Source organism: Ursus arctos, unplaced genomic scaffold (genome assembly GCF_023065955.2).
Source record: "Ursus arctos isolate Adak ecotype North America unplaced genomic scaffold, UrsArc2.0 scaffold_24, whole genome shotgun sequence".
Classification (NCBI taxonomy): Eukaryota; Metazoa; Chordata; class Mammalia; order Carnivora; family Ursidae; genus Ursus; species Ursus arctos.
The window spans coordinates 18,707,077-18,723,444 of record NW_026622919.1 but is presented as its reverse complement, the minus strand read 5'-3'; the positions used below and the strand labels follow the sequence as shown (position 1 = coordinate 18,723,444).

The following is a 16,368-nucleotide window of genomic DNA, read 5'->3' as shown; positions in this document are numbered from 1 at the left end:
GGCTATTACATCTGTGGAAGCAGAACTGAGGCTAGAAGAAAGTATTGACTGTTGGTCAGGATCTAGAATATTTTTGTTTTAAAGAGTGATTGACTTGGCTTTGTTACTTTTGTCTTTTCAAGGCCTTTGCCTTGAAAGAGTCCAAGGCAGTTTTGAAGGGCTCACTTGGGGCTGGCCCTCAGTTGAAAGCTGTAGCACTGGGTACTGTGGATAGCAGGGCTGTGAAGAGAAGAATTCATGGAAAGTTATGATACATTTTTAGGTTTGGACAAGGGTATGTTAAAGGTCTTCCAGCCCAGCCTTCCATACAGTGCTTGTAGTTCACTCACGTACCCTTCTGCAGCATTCCTCCCCTTTGGTTTTCTGTGTATTTGACCTGGTTGGTGACAGGGAATTCATCTTCCCTTAAAGAGACCCATTCCATCTTCAGAGGGATCTGATCATTAGCTCTTTTTTAGGCAGAGCTGAAATCTCTCTTACCGAGACAGCCATGTTGGTCTTAATTTTAGTTCTTGGGACCATACAGAAGAAGTCTTACCCCTTTCTTGTGTGTCCCATCTCTCTTGGGGTTCTCATCTTCAAGCCAAACAGTCCCAGTTCCTCCAGTGTAGTCTGGTACATTGAGATGAACGTCTTTCCAGGTGGGTCTCATTTCTTAGATTCAAGGGGCTTAACCTCTGCATTTTAGTTCCTGGACATTTAATGCATGCTGAGGTCTCATTCTGATGCTGCTTGTCCTCTGTTGCACTAGAACCCGGATGGTTCCCTCTCCCAAGCAGCAATGATGCAGAGTGCCTTAGCCAAAGAAAGGCGGGAACTCAAGCAGGCCCAGCGGGAAGCGGAGATGGATTCTATTCCCATGGGGCTCAACAAACACTGGGTTGATCCTCTGCCTGATGGTAAGACCCTGGGAGGGGCGTGGGGACTGTTCAAAAACAACTGAGCCTTCAGTAGGTTAAGCGTCCGACTCTTGAGCTCAGTCCCATGTTGGACATAGAGTTTACTTAAAAAAAAAAATTAAGTATTTTATTTTTATTTTTATTTTTATTTTGTTTTAAAGATTTTATTTATTTGACAGAGACAGCGAGAGAGGGAACACAAGCAGGGGGAGTGGGAGAGGGAGAAGCAGGCTCCCCACCGAGCCGGGAGTCCGATGTGGGGCTTGATCCCAGGACCTGGGTCCATGACCTGAGCTGAAGGCAGACACTTAACGACTGAGCCACCCAGGCGCCCCTAAAGTATTTTATTTTTAAGCAATCTCCACAGCCAACGTGGGGCTTGAACTCACAACCCCAGGATCAAGAGTCGCACACTGTACTGACTGAGCCAGCCGGGTGTCCCCAGAATTTTTTATGCTAAAGATAATACAGCTTTGAAGCTCCTTTTTTCACATAATTCTTTGTGTAGTCAGTGTTCAGAACTGCCAGATACAGTCATAACAAGTGCTTAGTAATTTGTGTGAGGCAACTGGGGAGCTTGAGGCACGCTGTGAAGTAAGTAGACATGATCCCTGCTCTTACGAGGCTTACGGTTTAGTGGGGAAAATGAAGGTTAATCACACGTAGTTACCAGCTAACTAACTACATCACGACCGGCGCTGTGTGAGGAAGTACAGGTAACGTGGGTCACTTCCCTGAGAAAGTTGAGACCTGAAGGATAAATAGGGTTTTGTCCGTCAGAGGGGATGAGGTGGGCCTTGGGGCGTGTGTCCCAGGCTGAGGAGTGGCCTGGCCTGGGGCTGTGAGCTGGAAAGCAGGCCTGTGCGGCTGGACTCGAGTGGTGGGCCGAGTGGTGGGGATGAGGTGGGGCAGCCAGGACTCAGGAATTGGGGCTCAATCCTAGACTCCGCTGTCAGGGGCTGCCAGGGTCTAAACAGGGGAGGGGCATGATCAGAGTTGCATTTCTTTTTTTTTTTTTTTTTTTTTTTTTTTTTTTTTTTTAAAGATTTTATTTATTTATTCGACAGAGATAGAGACAGCCAGTGAGAGAGGGAACACAAGCAGGAGGAGTGGGAGAGGAAGAAGCAGGCTCACAGCAGAGGAGCCTGATATGGGGCTCGATCCCACAACGCCAGGATCACGCCCTGAGCCGAAGGCAGACGCTTAACCGCTGTGCCACCCAGGCGCCCCCAGAGTTGCATTTCTAAAGGATTGTTGAGAGTGCCCCACAGATGGATCGATGGGGCGAGTGTAGACACTGAGCTGACCTAGGAGGCTTTTCTTTTTTCTTTTTTTTTTTTTTAAATGATTTTTTATTATATTATGTTAGTCACCATACAGTACATCCCCGGTTTCCGATGTAAGGCTCGATGTTTCATTAGTTGTGTATAACACCCAGTGCACCATGCACTACATGCCCCTAGGAGGCTTTTCTAACAGAGGAGAGAGCATGGTGCCTTGAACACAGAGGTAGCAGACAGGAGGGATCAACTGGGGAAATGGGATTTGTTGAATGTTGGGGGCGGGGGCGCTGAGCTAGCTTGAGGATAATACTAAGTCGCCTGTTTTTCTTTGCAGCGGAAGGCAGGCAGATTGCTGCCAATATGAGGGGTATTGGGATGATGCCCAATGACATCCCTGAGTGGAAGAAGCATGCCTTTGGGGGCAACAAAGCTTCTTACGGGAAAAAGACGCAGATGTCAATCATTGAGCAGAGAGAGAGCCTGCCCATCTACAAGCTGAAGGAGCAGCTGGTCCAGGTGAGAAGCCCCTTTACGATGTATTGGTGTGGGAGCAACGGTGTTTTCTAAAAGAAGGATGACGTGTTTGAGTTGAAATTAGCTGGACGGGTATGTGTACATTTGAAGTGGCTTTTCCAGAGAGAATAGGAAAAAAACAGAACACATCCAAGTACTTATAAAAATGTATATGTTAGTCTATATAGTTTTTTGGATTTATTTATGTAATCTCTACACCAGTGTGGGGCTTGAACTCATGATCAAGAGTCGCATGTTCCGGGGCGCCTGGGTGGCTCAGTCCTTAAGCGTCTGCCTTCGGCTCAGGGCGTGATCCCAGAGTCTTGGGATCGAGCCCCGCCTCCGGCTCCTTGCTCAGCTGGGAGCCTGCTTCTTCCTCTCCCGCTCCCCCTGGTTGTGTTCCCTCTCTCGCTGGCTGTCTCCCTCTGTCAAGTAAATAAATAAAATCTTAAAAAAAAAAAAAAAAAAGTCGCATGTTCCACCGACTGAGCCAGCCAGACACCCCTATGTTTTTTTTTTTTTTCCAATGAGAAAATAAACCTGTTTGAACGAGGGGCCCATGGAGCCGTTCCGAGTGGGCAGGGGTGTTGTGTGGCGTGGAACTGCGTCTCCGGCCAGTGAGAGAGGTTGGGGATGCTTGACCAGGGATCCCATATGGGCAACACTTTGCTTCGGGTACTATTTTCCATTTTTTGGAGATCAGGTTTGAAGACCAGCAAGTTTTCCCTAGGCAGCCGAGTTTACTAGTTCCTAGTGAATCCTTTCTGTGTTATCTCAAACATACGCAAGCAAGTACAAGTACACGTGTACCTGTGTGCATAAACGGTGTATGTTTCTTGTCTACTGTATGTTTGTAGATGGCAGCATATCATGCATATGTTCTGCACCTTGCTTTTCCCCCTTAATGACATAGCTCGGAAAATCTTCCTTTTTTTTTTTTTTTTTTTTGGGTGCTTTTTTGTGTGGCTGTGCTTTGGCTTATTTAACTAGTCCTGTATTAATAGACGTATAGGTTGATGGCAGTCCTTTGCTGTTATAAACAGTGTAGAAATAAGATGACTTCTGGGGTAAGGTATTGGAGATTTGGCAGTGACAAAGAGCCGGGAGCCTGTTTCGGGGCTTGATCCCAGGACCCCAGGATCATGACCTGAGCCGAAGGCAGATGCTTGACCGACTAAGCCGAGACACCCAGGAACACTTTATATACCTTTTTTCTTTACTGTTGAATTTTTAACCATGTGCATGTGGTACGTAAAAAAATATATATATGTAAAATCAGGGATATCTGGGTGGTAGTTTATGCTTTTAGCATCAACCTTTAGGTTCTTATGAATTGAAGAAAACCAATAAAATTTTAAAAAATAGAGTTGAGTCTGTTAAAAATGAATACCCATAAAGTTTGAGGTTTTTAATTTAAGCTATGCATGCAGTTCAAATAAGAAAGAGCATTGCCCATAGAAAATCACCATTAATATTTTTTTCTATGCCCGATTCAAAGTAACTTGGACTCTGGTTGTAATCCTACCATATGTATATTGTTGTATCCCCTTTTTGTTCTTTAGTGTTAGAATGTAAGCATTAATTATTTTCCTGCAGAGTAACGTGTCGGAAATTTTAATGATTATGTTTATATTCTCTTGCTTTCAGGCTGTCCATGACAACCAAATCCTGATTGTTATTGGAGAGACAGGATCTGGGAAGACCACGCAGATCACCCAGTACCTGGCGGAGGCAGGCTACACGTCCCGGGGCAAGATAGGATGTACCCAGCCCAGAAGAGTAGCAGCCATGTCCGTGGCCAAAAGAGTGTCGGAGGAGTTTGGTTGTTGCTTGGGCCAAGAGGTAAGTGGGTAGTGAAGCTGTTCTGGAAACGCCTAAAGAGAGTGTAAAGCCCAGATCTCTCTCTCTAGAATGGGAATGGTACTTCAGGTTTCTCCGAGGGGGAGAGGGTGCTCATTGTCATCATTAATCCGTTCAGGGTCAAGTCCAAGGCAGATTTTACTATGAGGAAATCACTGCACACCTTGGTCAAATTCTTACCTGTTAAGATTACAGGCAACAGTGTGACCGGGCCAAAGTCTTGCCTGCTGGTTGCAGAAAGGAGAGGGTTCGTGTCTGAGGTTTTCAGCTTCGCTTCTGCTTTAGGTGGGCTACACCATTCGCTTTGAGGACTGCACCAGCCCGGAGACAGTGATCAAGTACATGACAGACGGGATGTTGCTCCGAGAGTGCCTGATTGACCCCGACCTCACACAGTACGCGATCATCATGTTGGACGAGGCGCACGAGAGAACCATTCACACCGACGTGCTCTTTGGATTGCTGAAGAAGGTAGCGAGGTGCCCTTTGGTGCCCCTTCCACCTGTTGGGGACTGAGTCCTGGGAATTGGATTCGAGTCCCTGTGCCTTTGTGCCCTAGTCCTTCTTCACCGCACTGCGTTTCCCTCTAGACGGTTCAGAAGCGGCAGGACATGAAGCTGATCGTCACCTCCGCCACGCTGGACGCAGTGAAGTTTTCGCAGTACTTCTACGAAGCGCCCATCTTCACCATCCCAGGTCGGACATACCCGGTGGAAATACTGTACACGAAGGAACCCGAGACAGATTATCTGGACGCCAGCTTGATCACCGTCATGCAGATCCATTTAACAGAACCGCCAGGTGGGAGGAAAGGGCATCTTCCCGTCTTAGGGCAAAAGACCTAACGTGGGTCACTTTTCTCTCATCTTTAAAAAAATGCCTTGTAAATATCAGTCTCTCTGTGAGCCTAAGTCTTGCATGTTTGAAGTGGTGGTAGAGATGCAAATAATGGTGCACAGGGTTAAAGTGCATCTGTTTAAACATAGACACACACGTGCACACACACGCATGCACGTGCGCTCACACATATTGACCCAAATTTTTAAAAATCAAAAAAAAAAATTAAAAACAAGAACACACTCAAAAGGAAAAACCAGAATAAACCCGGACAGATGAAAACCACTTGATTTAGTAGAGGTCGGAATAGGAGTGTGTCTTCCATCCTTCGGCGTTCTTTTCATGTCCCTGTGGTCTTGTATGGAGCACGCACCCAGGAAGTCCACGTTCTCTTCTTAGGTGATATCCTGGTCTTCCTGACTGGTCAGGAGGAGATCGATACCGCTTGCGAGATCCTCTATGAAAGAATGAAATCCCTGGGACCGGATGTTCCAGAGCTGATCATCCTGCCGGTATACTCTGCTCTTCCCAGTGAGATGCAGACCCGAATCTTCGACCCGGCTCCGCCTGGCAGCAGGAAGGTAACTGGGCAGAGGTCGAGCTCCCGTGCGCTCTGGACCCACGCGGTGCGTGCACCTGCCGCTGACGGGGGTTGCCTGAGGTGCACGCCAGCTTTGTTTTCTTATGTCTTAGAAAACAGTCCAACCAGTTTGTTAAGGAATACAGATCTTGTATGTGGCCCCAGCTCCTCGTCCTCTCCTACATCCGACAGATACTTTGTGAGCGTCTGTCAGGCTTCGGAGCACACACTAGGGCTGCGGTGTGAGGCCAGGCCTGTCTCTGCCGTGGGGCACCCACCAGTAGACATGCCCTGAGCACATGCTGTGAAAGAGCTGCTGGGGCTGTGGATACCCCGAGGGGGAGCCCCTCGCCCAGAATTCTTAGAGGAAGTCAGGATCTAAGCTCGTCCTGAAGAGCATGTGGCTGTTCCTCTAGGCAAGCAGGGTGGGAGGACAAGCATTCTGAGAGCACAGCCTGTGATAGCCTAGGGACAGGAGAGTGTGGCCGTCCCTGGGGGCTGTGTCCTTCTAGCCGCTGGAACTAACCGTGGGGATGTGCAAATGAGACAGCGGGAGAGGAGACAGATGGGTTTTTGTTTGTTTTTTTTTTTAAGATTATTTATTTATTTGTTTGACAGAGACAGCCAGCGAGAGAGGGAACACAAGCAGGGGGAGTGGGAGAGGAAGAAGCAGGCTCCCAGAGGAGCAAGGAGCCTGATGCGGGGCTCGATCCCAGAACGGTGGGATCACACCCTGAGCCGAAGGCAGACGATTAATGACTGAGCCACCCAGGTGCCCCCAGATGGGTTTTTTTTAGATGACAGCCTTACAGAGACACAATTTACATACCATACAATTCATCCCTTTAAAACATACAATCCAGTGGCTTTTGGTATATTCAGAGTCGTTTGACTGTTAATTGCCATTATTGGTGGTAATTAATCATAACCATTAATCACTAGAGTTAATTTTAGAATAATTTCATGACCTCCAAACGAAACCCTGTACCCCTTAACAGTCACCCCCCATTCAACCCTCTGCTCAGTCCCTGGAAACCACTCATCTACTTTTTGTATTTCTGGATTTGCTTATTCTGAGCAGTTTATATGAATGGAGTCATATAATACGTGGTCCTTGTTGACCGGTTTCTTTCACGCAGCACATTTCCAGGTTTCATCCACGTTGCAGGGTGTATCAGTACTTCGTTTTTTTTTTTTACTGCCACACGATCTTCTACCGTAGAATGAGAGTCTACCTCCAGAATGTGGCTGTCCCGCATTTCGTTTTTCCATTCACCAGTTGACGGATATTCAGGTCGTTTCCACAGGTTAGCTATTAGGAATAATGCCGCTATGAGCGTTTGTTTGCAAGTTTCTGTGCGGGCATATGTTTTCATTTCTCTTGAGTACATACCTTGGAATGGAAGACAGATGCATTCGAATAACACTGAAGAGTTAGAATGGACGAGACAGAACGGGTGCCTGGAGGTGCAGGGGAGAAGGGCAGGGAGATGTCAGGAGTGACTCGCAGTTTTCTGGCTTGAACAGTTGGATGGAAGAGGGTGCCGAGGAGGAAACACGGAGAAGGAACAGGTTTGGGGCGGGGAAGACGGCGATTCCTCTTCTGTTCTGTTCCTGGTGATCGGACTTCTTTTTAAGAGGGCTCTGCAGCTCTGTGGCAGGTGGAAGCCTTTCAGGGCCAGGGAGATGCTGGCACGACTCGGGATGTTCTGGTGCTTCCTTGCAATGATTTTTCCAAGCAATTGTGTTTTATTAGCTGAACCTCTGGGTGGAAGAACAGTGGCGGTGCCAAGCCGAGACCAATAATCTTCTAGATCACACAGACTGCTGCATACACACAAACCGTGAAATTCCTCTGCCGCCTCGTTCATTTTATGATCAGGAAAAAAAAAAATCTCTCGTTCCACGTACACAAACAGCTCATTTTGTAGTCCAGATGTCCCCGTGGGGGAAGAAAAATCTCATTTTGCGCCGGCACATGTGATGCCAGGAAATCTCTGCTTTCCCAGGGTGCAAGAAAATTAAAATTGTAGTAATCAACACTGGATCTAGAAAATGAGATATGTAGCCATTTGCACCAAATGAAATTGGCTTTGATTGGCCTTTGCTTTTTCCTGTTTGCTTCTCCTCTCAGGTAGCAGCCCGTTCCCAACTTGACCTTTAAGATGAGGGCACCTCCCCTTCCACTCATTTGAGGCCGAACAGACGAAGTGCTGTCGAATCCCCTAGAGAGGCTGAGAATGGCACACTCCTTCGGGAATATGTCTGAGGTCAGAGGTCCTGATTCAGAGCTCCGGGCGGAGCCTGGGCGGCTCAATCCAGTGGTGTCCTTTTTGTCTGCAGGTCGTGATTGCCACCAACATCGCAGAGACCTCGCTGACTATTGATGGCATCTACTATGTGGTGGACCCTGGGTTTGTGAAGCAAAAAGTTTACAATTCCAAGACTGGCATCGATCAGCTCGTGGTCACTCCGATTTCTCAGGTATGGCAGCTTCTACCCACAGCTATCCTGAAAATCCTTGTTAGGGCTTCTAAATTTTTTATGGTTTTATATTTTGAACTTTATTGGTTTTTTTTTTTTAAAGATTTTATTTATTTATGTGACAGAGAGACAGCCAGCGAGAGAGGGAACACAGCAGGGGGAGTGGGAGAGGAAGAAGCAGGCTCCCAGTGGAGGAGCCTGATGTGGGGCTCGATCCTGGAACGCCAGGATCACGCCCTGAGCCAAAGGCAGACGCTTAACGACTGCGCTACCCAGGCGCCCCTATTGGTTTTTTTTTTTAAGATTTTTTTTAAAGATTTAATTTATTTGAGAGAGCGCACGTGCATTTACGTGCACAAGCAGGGGGGTGGGGCCGAGGAAGAGGGAGAGGGAGAAGCAAACTCCCTGCTGAGCAGGGAGCCCAATGTGGGGCTCGATCCCAGGATCCTGGGATCATGACCTGCGCTGAAGTTAGACCCTTAACAGACTGAGCCACCCAGGCGCCCCTGAACTTTATTGTTTTCAAAGAGGAACCTTTAAGGGGTGCCTGGGTGGCTCAGTCAGTTAAGCGTCTGCCTTTGGCTCGGGTCATGATCTCGGGGTCCTGGGATTGAGCCCCACGTCAGGCTCTCTGCTCATCAGGGAGTCTGCTTCTTCCTCTCCTCTGTACACTCACACTCTCGCCCTTGCTCTCTCACTGTCTCTCAAATAAATAAATAAGATCTTAAAAATAAAAAAAGAGGAACCTTTAAGATACTGGCTGCTTTTGTGAGATAAGGAAGATTTTGTGTGGTTTGTGTTCAATCTTTAGGATAGTGTTTCAACATTAAAAAGCCTCCTCAAACTTAAAATGTTTAAATTCTAGCACCTTAGATTATAAAACTATATAAGGACATATATTTATTTTAAAGATTTATTTGCGAGAGAGAGCACGAGATGGGGGAGGGTCAGAGGAAGAAGCAGGGTCCCCACTGAGCAGGGAGCCTGACGCGGGGCTTGATCCCAGGTCTCCGGGATCATGACCTGAGCCAAAGGCAGATGCTTAACCAACTGAGCCACCCCAGTGCCCATATGGACATATTTTTTAAAATACTGTACTTAACCACAGACATCTGAGATAGTAATATTTCATGAGATGTTAATGTGTTTCTTTGGTAATTGTGGAATAATTTCCTGCCCAAATTATGTTTAAAAATGAATAACGTGATCAGCCTTTTTGAGGGCATTTTGGCTACAAGGCATCCAACATTTCAGAGTTCATCTTTTGAATGTAATGGTTCCACTTGCCGGAATTAATCTGAAAGTTTACTAAGCACACGTCTGAAAGTAAGGGGAGAGGGTGTTCACTGAAGCATTATTTATATGAAGGGAAACCTGGGAAAATGCTAAATGAACTCCAAAAGGGAAGTCGTTTAATAAAATATGGTTTATCCACGCCATAGAGTGTTGCGTGGCGTTAACATGGTTGTTCGCATCTATAGTTAATGACATAAGCATATAATTATGATCTATTATTTGAAAAAAGTGAATGGGACCATAGCACCTAGAATCCAAGTTTTGTTGAAAAATAAATGGTGCGCGCGCATGCGCCCGAGACGGCGTGCAGTCGGCATGGTAGCTGGGGGTTTTGTCGATGGAGCTGCCGGTTTCTGTGCTGAGGGGTGAAGTGCATTTTTTTCCGTGTGCTTCTACGTATTATTTTCATGTTTTATAAGAGGGATGCGTGACTTTCGTAATCCATAGAAATCAGAAGGCTGTCGTCCTTTCGAACCTCCAGTGGCGCTAGCTACCGCGTGCAGAGTGCTTACTAAGTGCCGGCCCGCGGTACTTGCACATACATGAACTCATTGCGCTCCCGCACCCACCCTCGGTGGTAGATGTGTCTTTACCCTCATTTCACAGATGAGGAGGAGGCACAGAGGGGTTAAGTGACTTGCCCAAGGTCACACAGCTGGTGGAGCTAGGATTTGAACCGGGGCGGTCTGGCCCCTGCGTGTATGTTTTGTACCATTCCTCGGGATGGTGCGTGCAACTCGCAGTGATTGAGAAATTAGCTGCACTTGTCCTCTCTGATTTGGAGAGAGACATCTGTAGAACGCCGTGGAGTCTGCCACTGTGCGATTGCTGCCTGCCTTTGTGCGCTTAGTGATTTTTCATACGCTGTCCTTTGGTTTGGGGCTGGAATAGGTATTTGTAAAGTCCTGATACTACTTGTAAGACAGATGGTTTTGTCAGCAAATGGCCCTCTTCCGATTGCCATTCACTGTTTCCTAGCAACCTATGGCTAAACTACATATATGTTTTAAATATAAAATTAGCGCCCCTCAGGGTGCCTGGCTGGCTCAGTTGGAAGAGCATGGGACTCATGATCTCAGGGTCGTGAGTTCGAGCCCCACACTGGGTGCAGAGATTACTTAAATAAATAATTTTAAAAAACACACACTTTAAAAATCAGCGGCCCTCTCCCCTCAGTAGTGCAGAGAAGTATTACATTATTTTGGGGAAAGAGGGAAAAAAAATGTTAAATTGCTTGTAATCCTGCTGCCACCACTGTCATCATTTTGATGCTTTTCCTGCCGCCCATCTTTTTTTGTTTGTTTGTTTCTTTTTTTTTTTAAGATTTTATTTATTTATTCGACAGAGACAGAGACAGCCAGCGAGAGAGGGAACACAGCAGGGGGAGTGGGAGAGGAAGAAGCAGGCTCACAGCAGAAGAGCCCGATGTGGGGCTCGATCCCATCACGCTGGGATCACGCCCTGAGCCGAAGGCAGACGCTTAACCGCTGAGCCACCCAGGCGCCCCTGCTTGTTTCTTTCTTGTTTGCAAGTCTAGTCGTCTACTAAGTATGCAGTTTTGTGTATTTTTTTGTTTAAACGTTTAATTTTCTTGATTATTAAGGTAAAATAATGTTCCACATCAGATCTGTGATCAAAGTCGATGGAACCGATCTGCAAGCCTACCGTCAGAGCCGCAGTTTGGGGGCATTTTGTCCTAGTTTTTCCTTTTGGTAGTTTTTTGTTCCGTTTACAAATTTAGTATTGTTCTGTAACTTGCTCTTCTCCCTATGTGCGCGAACATTTCCTTCTGTTATTGAGAGTCCCAAACCTGATTTGGGAGGGGCGCCCGGGTGGCTCAGTCGGGTAAGCATCCAACTCCTGGTCTCTGGTCAGGTCTTGATCTCAGGGTCATGAGTTCAGTCCCTGTGTCAGGCTCCATGCTGGGCCATGAAGTAAGTGGAGCTCATAATTCTTTTGTAAGTGGAGCCTACTTACACACACACGCACGCACACGCGCGCACACACGCGCGCACACGCACGCACAAGCTGCCGAGTCATCACTGGTGTGATTAACATAACATTTCTTTAGTTCACTTACATTTTTGGTCACGACAGTGGAGGTGGTATTTTTCATACTGTGTTACGCTTTTTCTTTTATATTGTGTCACAGTATTTTGAATGTGCATTTCTATGATCTTTATAATATTTCTTCCATTCACGTTGCTAATATTTGCCTCCTTTGAACAAACTTTCCTGAAATGCTGAGTTTTAGAGAGGGGATGATAAGAGCTTTGATAGTCTTGGAAATGGTCCTAAAGGAAGTGAAATAAACCCCATTTCAGGTTTTGCCAGCTGCTCAGTGCCCCCCTTTTAGTAGATTTCCTGGGTAAAGCTGTTGAACGATGTTTAACAGATATGTTACTTTTATATGCCCACCCCTCTAGGCTCAGGCAAAACAACGAGCTGGCAGAGCCGGCAGAACAGGCCCAGGAAAGTGTTACAGGCTGTACACCGAACGTGCCTACCGAGATGAAATGCTGACCACCAACGTGCCGGAAATCCAGAGGACCAACCTAGCGAGCACAGTGCTCTCGCTCAAGGTAGAAATCACTGTCTTGTTAGAATGGGCTGGTGGAACAGTCCAGTCGTATGTCCATAGTAAATGAGCGTCTGTTTTATGAACCTTGTTAAATACTGCAGTAACCTCGTGGAGCCAATCCCTTTGAATGGAATGCAAATGGCTGTGATAACAGCATCTCCACTGCGGGTCTGGGGCTAAGTTGGCATGTCTGCTGCGAGCACACGTTTTTTTCTTACCATAATAACCAGCAGGATATTTGGTTATAAAAGATTTTATTTGGTAGCATTTTCTAAAAGGATATTAGAAAAATCTCATTAGTGCCAAACCATGGACAGGCACACTTCCTTCAACCCCAGTCCGGCCCTCTTCTTCTAGAATGGAAGCGAAACTCCCAATCCAAGAACTTTGCAAGGGAACTATCAGTACAGGTTTCTGTACTGACTGACCCTCTGGGGGCTGGGTTTTCATTCTGAATCATTGCTCTTCCTCTCTCGGTCCCCAGTGAGGACCCTTATTCTCTTTGGCAGGGGGAGCTGCATGAATAATTTCCCAGCTGATGGCATCTGCACCCCCTGACACTGATGCTGCCCTGGGGCCCTGGCACTCTACTGGTGCAGAGTGCTCTGTTGTAATTTATTATTCATTCGCCGTAAGAGAGGCTAAACCAGAGCTTCAGACAAAAAAAACCCTGCTCTAGTCTCTGGAGTGAGAACAGAGAGGCATCTGTGGCTCAGACTTCGGCTCCGAGCTCTGTGTCCTTGGCAAATTTATCTGCTCAGCCCTCTGTTCTATATTCTCCTTTCCAGAAGTGGGCTATTAATAGTATCTGTTGTGAAAATAAATGAGATAACACAGGTAAAGGCCCTTGGCACAGTGCTTGCTGATTGCTAACATAATTCCTTGTAGTGATTATTCATACAATAAGCATTTATTGGGCACCTGCTGTGTTTATGGTCACAGTCAGTTTAGGGGAAAGGAACAGAAGGCTTAGGTCCTACCACATCCCCCTTATACACACTTGGATAGTGCACCACTCGTCTGTTTCTTTGATTCATCACATTAGCCAACAAACACATGAAATGCCTACTCTTCGCCCGGCACGCAGATCTCACTGTGTTACTGCAGTTTTGTGTCCGTGTGTCTCCCCATTGTGAACTCTATGAGCGCCGGGGCCATATCTTAGTCATCTTCATATCCCTGCCGCCTGACATGAGGCACTGCCTCGATGCAAAGTAGAAATTACGTATGTAAGAGACAGGACAAGCTGGTGTGTTGTCCTTTTTTAAAAATTTTGTTACAATACGCAACATAGTACCCTTGTAACCTTTTAAAGATCTACAGTTCAGTGGCATTAAGTACTTCCCCAGGTATGCAGCCATCACCACCATCCATTTCTGGAACTTTGTCATCATTCCAAACAAACTCTGTCCCTGTTGCATTGAACCATCCCTCCTCCCCTCCTCCAGCCCCTGGTGACCATTAGTCCACTTTCTGGTCTCTGGAGCTTAATTTCCATGTAAATGGAATCATGCAGTATTTGTCCTTTTGTGTCTGGCCTCTTTTGCACTGCCTCTTGTTTTCATGGTTCATTGTGTTGTAGCGTGTGTTGGAATTTCATTCCTTTTTGAGGGTGAATAATACGTTGTATACACACAGTGTTTTGTCTGTCCCTGCCTCTGTTGGTGCATATTTGGGTGGTTTCTGCCTTTTGGCTATTGTGAATAATGCTGCTGTGAAACCTAGTGTACAAGTATCTACTTGTGTCCCTCCTTTCAGTTCTTTGGGGCATATCTAGAAGTGGAATTGCTGGATCCTACGGTGATCGTATGGTTAACTTACTGAGAGATCACCGGTTTACATTGCCGCTGGCAACACGTGAGGGTCCCTATTTCTCCATATCCTTGCCAACCCTGGTTCTGCTCTTTTCCTCATTGGAGCCGTCCTCGTGGGTGTGAAGGGGCATCTCGTGCTTTTCATTTGCATTTCCCTAATTACCGGTTCTGTGGAGCATATTTTCATGTGCTTTTTGGCTATTTTTATAATCTCTTTGGAGAAATGTCTCTTCCAAGTCTGATGCCCATTTTTATTTACTTGTATTTATTTGTTTTTTTAAAGATTTATTTATTTAAGTGATCTCCACACCCAACGTGGGGCTTGAACTCACAACCTCGAGATGAAGAGTCGTAAGCTCTTCTGACTGAGCCCGCCAGGCGCGCCCCCCCTTTGCCCATATTTAAATTGTGATCGTTTTGGTGTCGAGTTATATTTACATTTACTCTGAAGGAGCAGTTTTTAAAGTTTTCTGAGAAAGTATATGCTTTCCACTAGTCTGAGGGTTTTGTGTGGCCCAGCCCTGGAGGTGACCGCTAAGCTTGCTGATGACTTCCTACTTGTGACAGAAGAAACAAGAAAGAAGTGGACAAGGACTGTCCCTCCCCGTTAATGCTGGCAGAGCTGACCCTCCCATCACACACTTTCTTCCCTTCTCTTCTAGGCCATGGGCATCAATGACCTGCTGTCCTTTGACTTCATGGACGCCCCTCCAATGGAAACCTTGATCACGGCCATGGAGCAGCTGTACACGCTGGGGGCCTTGGACGACGAGGGCCTGCTCACTCGCCTGGGCCGCAGGGTAGGAACCAGACTGAACTTCCGGTGCTTTCGGGGAGGGGCCCTGGCCAGCCTTCCGTACTCTTTGTTCTGTGCAAAATCAAACTCTGAGGCCCTGGGTAAGCTTTGAGTAGAATTTTAGATGCCTCTTTTTAAACTGGATGTTCCACCATCACTTAAAATTATTTCTTTACAGAAAAAGGAATTCTGTGTACAGTCAGTTTTACTTCAGGATACATGATTGAGTCTAGGCTTAATTTTAAAAGAGGTCTGCAAAATTCCCATCTACCCCAACAGTAGTTATGTTCTCAGTCACATACATTTTGTTGAGGTTTATTTGGGAAATTAAAAAACAACATTCTTCGGATAGAGACCGGCAGTTCATATCGTCATGCTCGGGTAAAGGTTCTGGGTGTGTTACCCCCTCAGACCCTCAGTGTCGCATGGCTCTTCCGCGGGGCAGCAACTGCAGTCTCCACTTCTCCCTCTAGATGGCAGAATTCCCTCTGGAGCCCATGCTGTGCAAAATGCTGATCATGTCCGTGCATCTGGGCTGCAGCGAGGAGATGCTAACCATCGTGTCCATGCTGTCGGTGCAGAACGTCTTCTACAGGCCCAAGGTAGGGAGAGCAGGCTCACGTTCAGGTGCAGGGCGTGGCGACGGTGGGTAACATCAGCCTGTTGTCACTGCAGTGCTTCACGTAGACACTCGGCAGGGCCAGGTAGGCCTCTCTGGAGCTGCTGAGTGCTCACATAGTAGCCGTTGGACAGAAAATGATCCTCCGTCCCACCTCTTGGCAGGATAAACAAGCCCTCGCAGACCAGAAGAAAGCCAAGTTCCACCAGACCGAAGGGGACCACCTCACCCTGCTGGCCGTGTACAACTCCTGGAAGAACAACAAGTTCTCCAACCCGTGGTGCTACGAGAACTTTATCCAGGCTCGCTCTCTGCGCCGGGCCCAGGATATTCGCAAGCAGATGTTGGGCATAATGGACAGGTGACGTCTGGTGGCTTGCCCCGTGTTTGAGTGGAGCCTGCTTGACTATCCGGTCTGTTCGTCTGTCTCTCTGTGCACCTGATGAGAAGTTACAGGCTCTTCACATTCGCCTTTTCCTCCAGCTTTTCCATCTTTGTTGTGCCCCACCCCCCCACCGCCCAGGCAGGGGGCAACTGAGAATCATTTCAGAAAGTTCCTAAGCAGTTTACTTCTTAGTAATTGAAGAATGCTTTGCTTATAAGTATCTGGAACATTATAGGCTCAATCTAATAAAATCTCTGGCTCTTCCTGCATCCATCCTGCCCGCTGTAGAGCTGCCCCTGTGGTACACTTAGGGCTGGAAGAGGGGAACCCAAGACTCTGGGGACCCGGGCACCATCATTCCAGAAGATAGACCCTGTGAATGCGGAGTAGTCTCGCATCTTCATTCTCTTTTGATCTCTTC

The 16,368-nt window shown here is 47.0% G+C and overlaps 1 protein-coding gene and 1 non-coding gene across 3 annotated transcripts in view; both read left to right on the top strand.

Moving 5' to 3' along the window:
• Positions 1 to 16,368, top strand: part of DHX8 (DEAH-box helicase 8) — a 32,991-nt gene that overhangs the window by 12,766 nt on the left and 3,857 nt on the right. For both annotated transcript variants that reach the window (XM_026512722.4, XM_044389217.3), the window contains 11 exons: positions 752 to 899; positions 2,517 to 2,698; positions 4,343 to 4,537; positions 4,841 to 5,026; positions 5,146 to 5,356; positions 5,792 to 5,973; positions 8,316 to 8,456; positions 12,179 to 12,334; positions 14,810 to 14,947; positions 15,417 to 15,545; positions 15,727 to 15,923. In XM_026512722.4, coding sequence (XP_026368507.2) covers positions 752 to 899; positions 2,517 to 2,698; positions 4,343 to 4,537; positions 4,841 to 5,026; positions 5,146 to 5,356; positions 5,792 to 5,973; positions 8,316 to 8,456; positions 12,179 to 12,334; positions 14,810 to 14,947; positions 15,417 to 15,545; positions 15,727 to 15,923 — 1,865 coding nt within the window. The remainder of the gene's footprint in view (positions 1 to 751; positions 900 to 2,516; positions 2,699 to 4,342; positions 4,538 to 4,840; positions 5,027 to 5,145; positions 5,357 to 5,791; positions 5,974 to 8,315; positions 8,457 to 12,178; positions 12,335 to 14,809; positions 14,948 to 15,416; positions 15,546 to 15,726; positions 15,924 to 16,368) is intronic.
• TRNAM-CAU (transfer RNA methionine (anticodon CAU)) lies at positions 10,788 to 10,860 on the top strand. The gene has a single exon. It is a non-coding gene; the product is annotated as a tRNA-Met (tRNA).